General features: G+C 38.4%; 1 protein-coding gene across 1 annotated transcript in view; it reads right to left on the reverse strand.

The window, feature by feature from the left end:
* Positions 1–509: 509 nt before the first annotated feature.
* LOC147885765 (ent-kaurene oxidase-like) overlaps positions 510–14,016 on the reverse strand; it is a 31,053-nt gene continuing 17,546 nt past the window's right edge. The window contains exons 2-9 of the mRNA XM_087396214.1: positions 4,784–4,817; positions 4,517–4,678; positions 4,240–4,386; positions 3,870–4,124; positions 3,596–3,757; positions 3,269–3,311; positions 2,358–2,509; positions 510–863 (exon numbers count right to left, since the gene is read on the reverse strand). Coding sequence (XP_087252340.1) covers positions 510–863; positions 2,358–2,509; positions 3,269–3,311; positions 3,596–3,757; positions 3,870–4,124; positions 4,240–4,386; positions 4,517–4,678; positions 4,784–4,817 — 1,309 coding nt within the window. The remainder of the gene's footprint in view (positions 864–2,357; positions 2,510–3,268; positions 3,312–3,595; positions 3,758–3,869; positions 4,125–4,239; positions 4,387–4,516; positions 4,679–4,783; positions 4,818–14,016) is intronic.

Consider the following 14,016-nt stretch of genomic DNA (forward strand, 5'->3'; position numbering starts at 1 on the left):
GAACAACATGCTCTATTTTGCTAGCCTGCTTCTTGACTTGCTTCAACACAAAGCTCAAGATTATGTGATGCTTTTTTTTTTAATTCTACACTACGAGTGAAAGTCTTCAATTATATGTCATGTACGATTTTTTTATTTATAAATATTTACTTGTCTATTTATAATCTTCAATTTCTTATACATTATATATATATATATATATATAATACATATATATCATTTTTTCCCTTAATCTTGCCAACTAAAGATAATTTATCCCTTTCCTCTTTTCTTGTAGGAAACTTCATTGTAAAGGGAGAGGTTGTGGATCCCTAGGGGTTGCAATGGCTGCAAAAGGATGCAATTTGTGCATTGTGAGAAAGACAATATCCACATTAACCATAGTTTAGTGATCAACGTGCACAAATTGGAAAGCTCTAGTTAAAGTATTGCACTAAGAAAGCAAGAAAGGTTTAGAGATTATCTATCTCCACCATATGCATATCCCTTTTTATTGCTTGCAAGAACCCTCATTGCAAAGGGAGAGGTTGTGTCTCCCTAGGAGTTGCAATGGCTTCCAAAGGATGTAGTTTGTGGGTTGTGAGAAAGACCATATCCACATTAGCACTATTTTTTTCATCAATGTGCACAACTGGCAAGATCCACTTAAAGTGTTGCACCAAGCAAGCAAGGTTTAGAGAGATTACATTCATAGCTTGCAATATCCCAACACACATCCGCTTACCAGTTCCAAAAGGCAACATTCTTTGATCCTTGTAACCTAGATCTAGGGATTCATCATCAAGCATCCTCTGTGGATTCCATGCTTCTGGATCTATCCAGTTGCTTGTGTCATAGCTAATTGCATAAGCATTGATAAGTACCTGCACATATTGATGAGACAATAACATAAGATAGATAATTGTGAAGCTTTGGCTTGACATGTGAATAACATACTATGACAATGTGATGTATGCAACAAGGTGTCCATATATTTCATAAAAAATGCAAAGTTGATCCACTTAGCAACATATACTATTGCACTACGTGTGACACAACATGTGTTTTGATGGAATATGCTAGTTTAGAGGTTCCAACAACATGATTGAAACTTATCCATGACATAATACATTACATGCTATCAGTGGAACTCACAAGCCCCAATAAAATGTTTCTATTTTAATTCAACAATGATAGCCTCATAATTTGCTACTTTATACCAGTGGTGGTCGGCTAGTCAAAGTCTATAAGATTCACTCAATTGGAAAAATTGATAATCAAGTTTCTTTACTTGGTCTAGGATCAACAAACTATAGTCAAAGCTTGATTGTAGTTGAGAGCCCCCAAGTTAGGAAAGGACTAGCTCAATCCTTTTTTAGATGTCAAGTTTCCATATGGGTTGACACACTTTAGGGATGTTGTTGTGCAAATTCAAAGCAAACATGGATTGGACTTTGTAGGTCTTTATAATGATTGTACACTCTCTTGCTAAGGTGTGAAATGTAGTGTGGTTGATGGCTTACCTAGATATAGGTGCTCGCCTAAGACCTGCGTCTTCTAGTGGGGATCGTGCAAGTAGAGGCACCTTCCCTCCAATCTTAGTTCAAGTTAGCTAGCAGTACTATACATGTTTACGGCCTTTATAGACCAAGCTCCCAAGTGTGGGCAAGAGGGGGGTGTGCCTTGACATGGCTATGACATCCTTACATAGTCCGCACAAAAAGGGGAAGTGCACATTAGCATGGACAGCCTCGACTCCTTTCCCACAAGCCCAAAATCATGCTACATTGGATTTTGAACCCTTGTGCTTCCAATGGGAAGTCTCCTTCCTCACCTAAGTTGGTAACCTTCTTGTGTTCATTATACTTGCACTCTTTTGTTTACTTCTTTTAATCCACACATGGGCATTATATGTGTGACCGCACACTGCACACCCCTTCTATCACTTTGGAGGCACTTTAGAGTGTGTCCACCCTTAGTACTCCCTTAGTATAAGCATGTCTAGGTTTAGAGCAAGATGTGTCCTACTCTATACTATGTATAATTGGCATTGTCCTATCTCTAGAACTAGGTGCTGTCTCTCTCTCTCTCTCTCTCTCTCTCTCTCTCTCTCTCTCTCTCTCTCTCTCCACAGTAATCACCTTCACAAAGATCTAAAAAATGGGGGTTTAAAAAAAACAAAGAAATAATGCAAGAAGGGCAATTCTAGAGAAGCTCGTCAAGAAATTGGTGACACAAGAACATGCAATGCACATGGGTTTGTTGTTGCTCTAGGTCCATTACTTCCAAGAACTAGTTATAATCATGTTGTGCCATAAAAATGCGAGCGGGTCCCCTACTAATAGATCTACAGATAGATTGTAGGTAGATATGTATACCTGCCACCCTTTCTTGATGTGGTATCCGCCTAACTTCACGTCCTTCTCTACCTCACGCAGAGGTAGCACCGCATTTGGAGGATACTTCCTTAGAGTCTCCTTCACCACACCACCCAGAAACGGTAAGTTGCCAAGATCATTCTCCTCCACCATCTTCCCGCCGGGTGTGATTTTTTGGTGAGCTTTTTGTCATGAGCTTTTTTTTAATTTTCATGAATATTGTGAGCTTTTCATTCACCTGAGAGAGAGAGAGGGGGGGGGGTCATGGAGTGGGGTGGGTGGAAAGTTTGGGTTGCGGTTGCAGTTAAGAGGAGAGAGGGGGAGGAGGGGAGTATTTGTTCATTTTCAAATTGTATAATTTGATAGATTTGACCTCATATTTGGATTCCTCGTCGAGGTCATTTTGAGTACCAACATGACCATATTCCGATAAAAATTGGAAAAATGGTGTTTTTGTCATGAATTCATTTTGGCCTGTTTTGGGCCTATTTTGAGTCTGCGCACAAAAACACCATTTTTCCAAATTTTATCGCAATATGGTCGTGTTGGTACTCAAAATGACCGGAATTCGAAGAGGAATCCAAATATGAGGTTAAAAATTTCAAATTATACACTTTTAAAATGAACATATCTCCCATAGTTCCTCTCTTCTACTTTGAATATGGACATATCTTCCATAATTTTTTGCCTCCTACTGCCACTCATATCCGCCCCCCCCTTGTGCATAGTATACACTCTTCCACCCCTTCCACATGCTATGAAAATGAATATATCCTATATCCTCTCCCCCTCTTTCTAACCTCCCCATCTTTCTTATAACAAAAACATGTATGGATTTCTAAAAAAAGCTCGCAAAAACAAAGGAAATGGTAAAAAAGCTCACATTAAAAAGCTCGCCAAAAGATTTTTCCCCTTCCTGCCTGCCGTCTCTTGCAATTCCTTGTAAAGTCGTGCCTTCAAGAGTTCCAAAAAAATCAAGATTTAATGTGAAATGACAAATTTTGGAAATTAACTTTGAAAATAGAAGGTTGTATAACGTGCAAATTTCAAGGCATTTTAGTTATACTTTTCCTTGAAGCGTACAAATAAAAACCTTTAGACAATATTTTTATAGGTGTTAAGATAAATGTTTTTGGCACATTTTATTTGATTATCACCTCTATAATCAACCTTAATCTGCATGGTTTCATTGCAGGCGTCTATCACCCTTGCATCATTCCGAATATACGTAGACCTACCTGCACGTCTGGTCTCTGGGCAAGTTCGAACATAGCCCACTCCAACGTTATCAGAGACGTGTCTGTGCTTGCGATAATCGGCTCCCACAGTAGCATTTCCAGTTGCGTTTCAGTGAGATCGGCATACTGCGTCAGTAATGTGTCGAGAAAACAATCTGACTTCTGCAATGCAACAAGCAAAGTTGCAATTAAAGTTCAAAATACGTCACCAAAATCGCACCATCAACGATCCCTCCCTGCATGTTGTTCTTGGGCTAGCTTAATTAGTCATTACCTTCCCTTTAGCTAACAGGTCCCTCTGCTCTTCGATCAGAGCGCGGAGCACCGCTGTGCGTTTTCGTTCGACTGTGTTTACTGTATGTTCCCATGCCTTGTTAGGAATCCATTTCAGGGCTGGGAAGAAGTCTCTCCAATCGACTGCTAGCACTGTTTTCATAATGTCTACGACGAGAATCTCGTATATCTCCCATCTTGAAACATGCCGCCCCATCCCCTTTACAAATACAGATTCAGGATCCCGTCCCAAGACCTGCAGGATACGAAGGAGCTCTTGTCGCTCAATAATAATACTAATCTCATATTACAATCTTTTCGGACATCTGAAGCTTCAACGATTTACACATAATGCCTTCAGACATGATTACCTGGTACATTGCAAATGGGAACAATGCCTGCTTGAAATGCTCTCTGATGTTCAAACAACCGATTGATCCAGGGGACGCCTGGATCTCCTTGTATATTCCTTGAAGGAATTTCTTTGACAAGGTTCTGCGTAGTTCCTGATTCTTCTTCTGTAGAAAATGAGCAAAAGATGCTGTAAAATCCCGCTGAAAATTTGAGGGCGGCGTAACAAAGGCGAAAGTCTGATTCTTTTACGGAACTGCTGCAAGGAACACATCGACTGTGCGAGTACGAGTTCACCTGTGGAATTTGGCCAAGAAGATTGTTGACAAGCACCTTCTTGAGCATCCGGTATTCGTCCGTGTAGTCAGACATTGCAACTAGCTGCTTGTGCTTGGTGAGAATGTCAAAAGCCTTGGACACCTTCTTGGAAGAGATCGAATCTTGTTTGGTAATAAGGGTCTACGCACAGGGAACACGCCGCTAAGAGACATGCATCCATTAGCATGACTAAGAAACGAAATATAATCAGCAATTACGTGGTGATTGAGGGAGAAACGTCCAAACCTCTTCGGCGAGTTCGGAGGAATTGATGATAAACCTTCAATCATCTCAGCAAGCAAGGAATGCTGCCAAACGACAAAGGTATGGAATATCTACTGCTCGTCGTTTTAGCAGTAGATATTCCATACCTTTGTCGTTTGGCAACATTCCTTGCTTGCTGAGATGATTGAAGGTTTAAATGTCATCAAATGGGGTAGCACAGCCTACTGCACGATACTAGGTAGTGTGTGGCACGTGTACCTTGTTTAGTCATGGAGTTCTCGTTTTCTTTAAGTCCAAACTTCTATATCCATTTTTGTAATGTATTACACTATCCTGTGTCTGTCTTTTTCGTGTAGCATGTCTTCTCTTTGATGTATTGTGTGAGCATTTGTTATTGTTGTATGTTCTCATGTACTATCACTGTTTAAAAGTCATAGTGCTGCAGTCTTAAAAAGTATATGCCTGCATCTTTGAACCTCATCTCTTTTTCATTTGTGAATGCCCTTCTATTTTTATCTTTACTTTAGTGCTTTCTCTTATGTGCTTTCGGTGTCTTGGGTAGGTATACATAGCATCCCCAACATATCATTTTGAAACAATATCTGTTTACACTTTTGTAACAGTTTTGTCCTGTCTCTTATGAACAGAAGAAATGGTTATCAGTCTGCATCGTCTCTTTTTCATTTGTGAATGCCCTTCTGTTTTTATGTTTACTTTAGTGCTTTATGTTATGTGCTTCCGGTGTCTTGGGTAGGTATACGTAGCACCCCTAACATATCATTTTGAAACAGTATCTATTTACACTTTTGTAATAGTTCTGTCATGTCTCTTATGAACAGAAGAAATGGTTATCAAACCTTTGTAGTCATGAGGTTTGTTTGAAATACAAAATCATTATTGGAATATATTGATGTTCAATTATGTTGTTCTAATTTAATTTTTGCAATTCTTCAATGATGTTTTAGATTAATCAAAACCATTGTAAAGTTAGCTTTTTAAACAGTGAAGTAATTGAAATATATTAAAGTGTTTCTACGGGTTACAGTGGATCCACTTTGTTAGAAATAACTCTGAGAAAATTAAATTGAATAATGTCTTAATTTAAGTTGTTTTAAGCTTAGGTAGACCATAATAATTAGTAATCCAATGTACGTAGAAGCTTTGAAATGATCATAAAACTATATTCTTTGAATTTTATTATTCTTTTCCTTTGAATAATTTAGAAAAATACGACCACAATGTTGTTAATTAAACTCTCTCTGAGTTCATCCTTTCTTTAGGGATGAAATAAAACAGAGTTAGATTTATGTTAGCTGTAAGGTTCTTTTAACCAGACTTCAAAAAAGAATGATTAATGAACGTTGTTTTGCAAATGCGAGGATATAAATTTTTATTGTTTCTTACTATGGTATATTTAAAAATGCTGCTAGAATTTTTTGAAATGTGCCACAAAGAGCATCAAGTAAATGTTTGATTCACCATCTGTTTCTGCAATTTGTGTTCATTCTTTCTGCAAGTGAACTTTAGAACTACAAATCTCTGCTTTGTAGATATTTTTAGTTTGACTGATTATGGAAACTAAATTTCATTAATGTCGTATTGTTTCCCTGTTGTCAACAGAGATTATTGGTGCTGCTAAGTCAAAGGGCAAAAATGTCGTGCCTCAAGAAATCTCTCTTACATCATTAAATGTTGCAAGTCCCTCTTTTGTTAGTGGTGTTCCATCTATCCTGCTTTCTTCCTTTCCCATTTCCATCAAGTCTCCAATAAAAAGGTCTTTGTTCTAGTCCCCCAACTCTGAGGAAAAGAAACCTAGAGTTACTGTAAACGAAGAAAACATACCCTTCACTCCATCTGTTGATAATAATCCTTTCCCGGCATTGTACAAAGTAGATAATTGGGTCAAAGAGGATAGGAATGGATGTGTAGTTAAGGCTATCCTGGTTCCAGACGTTGACCTCACTGTGAAAAACTATATGTTTGATGGAAAGGTCCTTAACAAGTATGGTACATACATGTTGGTGAATGTCAATTATCCCAAGTTCTTGAAAGTGGATCCTGCATATGTACTCCTTAATCTTATTCACATTAAGGTCCATGCAAAGTTTCATACCCATCCAACATCGTTTGCATGGGTGGGCATGCTTATTTTCTTGTTTTCCACCCGAGTCTCATACTTGAGTATCAAAAAACACACAAAAAAAGGAAGAGGAAGAGAGAGGAAGAGGAAGAAGAAGAGAGGAAGAGAGAGCAAGAGGAAAAGAGAATGAGAGAACGAGAGAGCCCATAGCATTTGCTACCTAGGTTGCCAACTCCCTTTAGTAAGAAAACCTATCAAAATTTTGAGTATGTCAAGATGAATACATATTATGAAAAATATGTACAAATCTTAAAATCTTGCATATTTGTCAAGGTATATACCTTATATGTTGTGGGAGGGGGGACATGGAATTTTCATTTTTAAGTAAATCATGCAAATTATTTATGGACCTTGTCCCCCCATACCCTAGATTTTGGATGAGGGTAGTAACACATTACATATTGAGTTGGCGCCCCAAGATTTGCTAGCACTTAAGGTGGTAGAAAATGGCCATTGCAACATAAATAAAAAGTAAAAAGATAGAAGAATAGAAGTTTCGTACCTAGAGCTAAAGAATAAAGGATGACCTTGAAGCAAACTAGTGGGTGAAGCAAAATAAACTAGTTCCCCTAAAAAACAAAGCAAACACATCAAATTTTTAAAAAAACTAGACTTGGTGGCTAAAGCAAAAAGCTTATGGTTCTTAAATATATCTTGCTATTCCTTATGCTTCTTCTTACAGAAAAAAGAAAAGGAAACTAGATTTTTAAATAAACTAGTGGGTAAAGCAGACACTTAGGGAAACTAGAGGGAAAGTAGAGGAAAACATAGGAAAAGAATAACTTAGAAAGCATAAAAGAAAGAAAAAAAAGAAAGACAAGACACACATACCTTGAAAGAAAGGGAGGAAGAGGTTTGCTACCGGACCTGGAGGTAGAGGTGGAGGTGGAGGTGGAGGTGGAGGGAGATTTATTTGTATGGAAGTAAAACGACATTGAATGGAGGGAGAAATATGCAAAACGAGTGAAACAAAGTGTGAGGCATTGCGAGAGAGAAAAGTGTGAGCATATTCGTCTTTTTTGTGGCAGGTAAGTGTCCGTATATACAGACACAAAGAGGGGTTAGCACACCGAAGGATAGGGGGTTTGGAAACATATCAACAAAAATAGGGTCAAAAGTCGGTATATACCAACACAGAAAAGGACACTTTTCTATAATTCATGGATGCTTGGGCATGATTCCTCTATTTTTTGGGTCTTGACTTGGTTTTGAGTTGTGGTTTAGGAGATGTGCCATGTGTCCACATGTTGAGAAATAAGAAATTATGCATATGTTGGGGGAAAAAAGAAAATATGCATGTTCAACCATGTGAATGATATCAGATGAACATGTAAATTTGAATGGGCCTTAAAGTGAATAAGATTAAGATGCCCAACGATAGATATGGTCTAGAAAACAAGAAAATATATGCATATTAAACTATGCAGATGAACATGTAACTTTGAATGGGCCTTAATTTAGTGAATAAGATTAAGACGTGTGCAAAGTATCGTACCCATTGTACAAAGGCATGTACAATGGGAGCAAGTAGATGCAAACCTTTTGACACTCAAGTATGAGACTTGGTGGAAAACAAGAAAATAATCATGCCTACCCATGCAAACAATGTCCAATGGGTACAAAACTTTGTATAGGCTTGTCTCTATGACAAAAAGATTGGCCGCCATCTTTAAAGGATCCAATTTTACATTGAGCTGCATGGGTCTCTAGTCACCATCATAAGCATAGCACGTGCCTTGAAGGTTTGATTAAAAGAGTCGCCACATCCAAAGATATATGAGATTGGATAATTATAATGTACCTCAATTCCTTGCATGAATAGACTTTCCAACTCATCTATCAAAGGTTTTATAAAAACATGGAAGAGTTTGTTTGAGCTCCCAATAAATTTTTTGCAACTGAATGGAATAAATAATACAGGTATTACTCCAACCAAGGATTTCTTTCCGCAATTGAGAACCTTGACATTGACAACACCATAATTCTTTTGGGTTGTCTTTGATGCTTGGAAACCATCCCAATGTAATAAGAGGGAAAAATTATGTGCATCTCCTTATAGATTTAAATAAAGACACATTTAGAATACAACATTATATGGCATACTTGATCAAAAATTCATTGAGACTACATATGGTGTATGATTTAAAAATTGTACCTTGCAAAGTCTTTGGGGACCTTGTATTGGAGCTCGACAAGTCTTGAAAACAGGCTTGTACATTTTCTCATGTTCATTCCAACCCTCTAGAAGTGCTTCTGACTTAAGTGAAGTAGGCCATGCTCTGTAAGCTTGTTTGCAATAGGCATTCTTGCATACCACAGGCAACTCAAACTCTGATTCTGGATCCCAAAAATCTTTGGCGCTTTTGCATTTCTCACCATCCCAAAAATCATCAATTCTAATACTATTATTAGAATTATTTGGTACCATCTATTTGCCTTTATTTCTCCACAATTCCAAAAATTCATGGCACAAATATCTACTTTTTGTAAGAGTTTTCAGTTGTTCACCAATCGGAATATAGTCAAAGCTTAATATATCTTTTCTAGGCATTTGACATTTTGCACATTTCTCACAACAAGTACCACAATCACGCTTTAATTTTCTCTTACCTATAACATTGCTGTTGCATTGACATTCAAGAGTATCACCACTATAATTGTCTTCTTTGCTTGGTGGAACGAGTTGAGGAGCATGTACGGAATCTTCTTTTCCTTGTCATATTCTATATCGCATGGAATCCACCATACCAAGCCTTTTAAACATGGTACTTAATTGCTCCCACATGTAGGAATATTTATCCCACCTAGGATTCCATCCCATGTTTTCGGCAATTGGACTAATAGTTTACCCAAGCTTGGTGTATCTATTTTTTCATGTGCTCTAGACATAGTACCACCCATATCTCCAAATAGGATTTTAAGCATGGAATCTTGAAACTCCACTGAAGCTTGATGATCTTCCCAAAGAGCTTGCAATTCAATGAACTTTTGTATTATTTTATCAGCCAACGATAACTCCAAGACGTCCATGCTATCCTCTCCATCATGATAGTAATCATCATGCATATCAATAAATACATTATCTTGGTGAACATCATTATCTTCCATATCATGTGTAGGTTCATTGTCCTCCTCTTCTCTAAGTTCTGAAGTGCTAAACTATGGAAGGTGTAAACCAAGATTTGTTGCAATGGTTTCAAATCTCTCATTAACTTGCATATGCCTTTCATAAGTTGATGGAGCAACCAGACGACCACCATGGCAATAAGTCTGACATCTACACCATACTTGCCTCTGTCCACTAGATGATTCCATAGGTTCTTCATTCCTCTGAGTATTATTGTCAATAGAATGATGCTCATTCACATTTTCTGAAACCGATGGATGTATATTTCCAATCGATTCCTGTTGACGATGTGCATAATATGTATTTTGTCTCACATCTTGATAACCAAGAGGAGAATGCCTACACCTATAATTGCATCTACATCTCAGTAGGCTATCATCTATTGCCATTTGGAATAAGGCACATGAAATCATAAATAAAAAGCCCTAGAGAACAAACACTTACATAGGTACATGAATTACATTACAAGTCTCCCAATACCGCAAAAAAATTAGATCAATATATAATAATCAACATATAAGCGTAGCATCTTTTTCATTATTACAATTTAAAGGCTACTTCCAAGGGGTTCTAAAAATATCTAATGAAAATGAGAACTCTAAAAGATAGAAAACATATAAGGGTCAAAGTTAGGTTGGGTGTAGCCAATTGCAAAACTATTTTTGGGGCCATTTTGGGGCCGCGACGGGATGCACTTCTTGGTGAATATTTGAATTTTGTGTGGACCTGCGCTCTCACTGGAAATTTTCCCAATGTCATGAAGGTGCACTGACGTAATAATGAGACATAATCTATTTTTTCAGAACACCGCATAGCTTAACACATGGCATCTCTGCACTGCTTCGCACAGCATAGTCTCTGGCCTACACCGCCTGATCACTTATTATCACGTGGCCTTTTGCTACAGCTTTACCACCTGTCACTAGGCATGCACCCATGCAAATCATTAAAATTGAAGGTCGGCTTGGAGAGACCACCGTGCTGGTTCTTGCCATAATAATTAGATGCAATCTATCATTCTGAACACTGCCGCAACATAGTCTTTGGCTTGTGACCACCTATCATCATGCAACCTTTTGCCGCTTCTTTGCCTGCAGCCCATGCAAATCATAGGTTGGCTTAGAGAGACCACCGCACTAGTTTTTGGCATAATAATGAGACGCAATCTATCATTTTGAGCATCGCCTCAGTGCAATCTCATCCTCAATGAGATCAACCCTTGCCAAACTATCTACTTCAAAATCTAAACCAGTGTTGAGATCTACAAATACATTCAACCCACTACCACTTGTGCTACTCATGTGCTCATCGAAATCAGCATCAGCAATGGTAGGCTCATCCTCACGGGTAATGTCCTCAATGTTTGTATCTCCTATCTCATGATCATCCTCCTCTCTCGTTTCACGGTCATCATCATGGCCATGATCATCCTCCATATGCTCCATATTAGTAAATGTACTATACATCACTTTGGAACATGGCGTAATAGGTATGACATGCCACCATCTATTATTATCCACCATTGGTTGATAGACAACCTAATTCAAACACAAATACATTCATGTTATTTTCCTTGAATCGAAGGTATCAAATATTTAAAAGTGAGTATTTTTATATGTGTGTATAATACGTGTTCACATTGTTGCGGTAGTACTAGTGTGTCCTTCTTACTTTGCCAAAACTTTGTGGAGTCAATAGTTACAAAGCCACTTGCATGGCATTTGATTGTTGCATTAGGGCCTCTTTCCACCACGTCCTTAAACCACTTTACATCCAAAACATACACAAAGAAGCATCGAAAATCAAGCTTAATAATATCTTGGATTATGCCATAATAATCATCCATGGCTCCATTGGCTCCCTCAAAGCTAGCAATGATTCCACAATCTTGTGTGTTTCTCTTATCATTAATCCATTGTGTTCGATAATGCTTGCCCTCCCACCATATAGCATTGAACATAGTACACTACACCAAGACAAAATCAATTAAATAAGCATATTAAATTATTGAAAGCTCCTAGCTTATGCATAACATTTTATATACCGACCTTGCTCATGCATCCCCTAGCATACTCCCACTCTTCCATTGTGATATGCATCCCCTCGTCTGTCTCTACTCTCTCCATTTTGTCAAGTAGCCAATCCACATGAATATCCTTTGAAAGTGCTCTTAGATACTGAGGGTATGGCACACGAGATTCGTGGTGTGTATGAAAGAGGGCCCTTTCGTCTTGTCTTCTTGCCTTTGCATCCTCATATCTTGTCACCCATATTTTCATCACATCACTATTAAGCATGCAATAGAGGTTGATTTTATTAAACAACTCTGTGTCTATTACTTTGCTGCGTCCTTTCCCTTAAGGCACAATAGAGGTCATCCTTAGGTCTTCATCATCTCTCCATAGTCGTGGGAGAGAGCTATCCACATCAACAAGAAACTCAAAAATATATGCAAGTGATTCTTGTACCAACCAACCCCCGGCCATGCTACCTTCAGGTCTTGCATTTTGTCTCATGAAACCCTTCAAGGTCTTCATGAAGCATCGAGGAAGAACAACCATCGTGCATGTACAGTACCGCATATAGCAATCTCATCCACCAAATGCACAATGAGATGTAGTTGGCTTGTGAGAATAGAACATGGAAATGTCTTCCACTAAACAAACCACCTCCACTGACATAACTCGAGCATTCTCAAGCATGGTGGGATCTATTTCCTTTGAGCTTACATACCTAGAAATGAAAAAGTACGCAATATTAGCAATATGAACACCTTGTATCCTGTAAAGTACCTCACAAGCTCTCCTATCTTGTAAATACAATATTCACATTTTGTATCCTGTAAAGTACCTCACAAGCTCGCCCATCTTGTAAATACAATCCTTCACATCCTTCGATGTACTGCGAGAAATGCTAGTAGGTAGTATGAACTGGAACACATGAGGAATGGTTGATTAGTTGCTTCTAATTCACTCACAAATTTGGAAGGAAAAATATGTTTGCTCTTTGTGAAGGCCCCTTCAAACACCTCATGCATCCAGTGGGAGTACAAATGGTAGTGATAGTGCACTTCACCGCCACCATCTCTAGCTTTGATAACCTCCACGGTGCACGAGGTAAAAAAACACACCCATTTGGTCTCTCTTGTGGCCAAGCTTCATGCATCCTCCTTGTGGTGCATAGATCCTCCCTTATGCCTACGGAATCTTGTGTCCCATTCAAATGTTCCCAAATGGTAGATGCCACATTCTTGAAGATATTGCCTAGAATGGTCATACAAGGAAATGAAGGGAATTTCACCAAAAGTGGTAGTACACATGATACCTATTAGGGAGGGTGCCCACCCTAAGGTATGTGGACCTTATCGAACAAATCCAAAATATGGCACCATGGTCTATGATGAGCTAGAAAACTCTTAGATGCGGGATTTATCTATGAGATAGAGCACACTGATTGGGTTTCACCCATTGTCATCATACCTAAATGCAACAAGAAGCTAAGGATATGTGTTTAAAGAATGTGAAGCCGCCATAATCAAGGATCATGATCCACTACCCTTAATAGAAGTAGTGTTGGATAACTTTTGCTAGATCAAAGATATACAGCTTCTTGGATGGCTTCAATGGCTATAACCAAGTACAAATTTCCCACATGAACCAATCAAAAATAGCAATTGCCTACAAAAGGGAGCATATTTTCTTTGTAATGCCTCCGCCACATTCCAAAGTCTAGTCATGTTCACCACTTTCAAGTCATTTTACGAATAAGTTCCTAAAGGTGTTCTTGGATGAGTTGTGCATCCACTCAAACTAAAAAGACCACTTAAAATGTTCTAATCAAGTGCAAGGAGTATGGCATCTCCCTAGATCCAACAAAATGCCAGCTCATGGTCACCCACAGAGTTGTTTTGGGGCACATCATTTCTCAACACAGAGTTGCCAACTGACATGGACAAAGTCAAAATCGTCATAAAATTGCCTCCTCCTA

Source organism: Dipteris shenzhenensis, chromosome 25, assembly GCF_047967505.1.
Source record: "Dipteris shenzhenensis isolate YYH24624 ecotype China chromosome 25, Dip_SZ_1.0, whole genome shotgun sequence".
In the NCBI taxonomy this organism is placed as follows: domain Eukaryota; kingdom Viridiplantae; phylum Streptophyta; class Polypodiopsida; order Gleicheniales; family Dipteridaceae; genus Dipteris; species Dipteris shenzhenensis.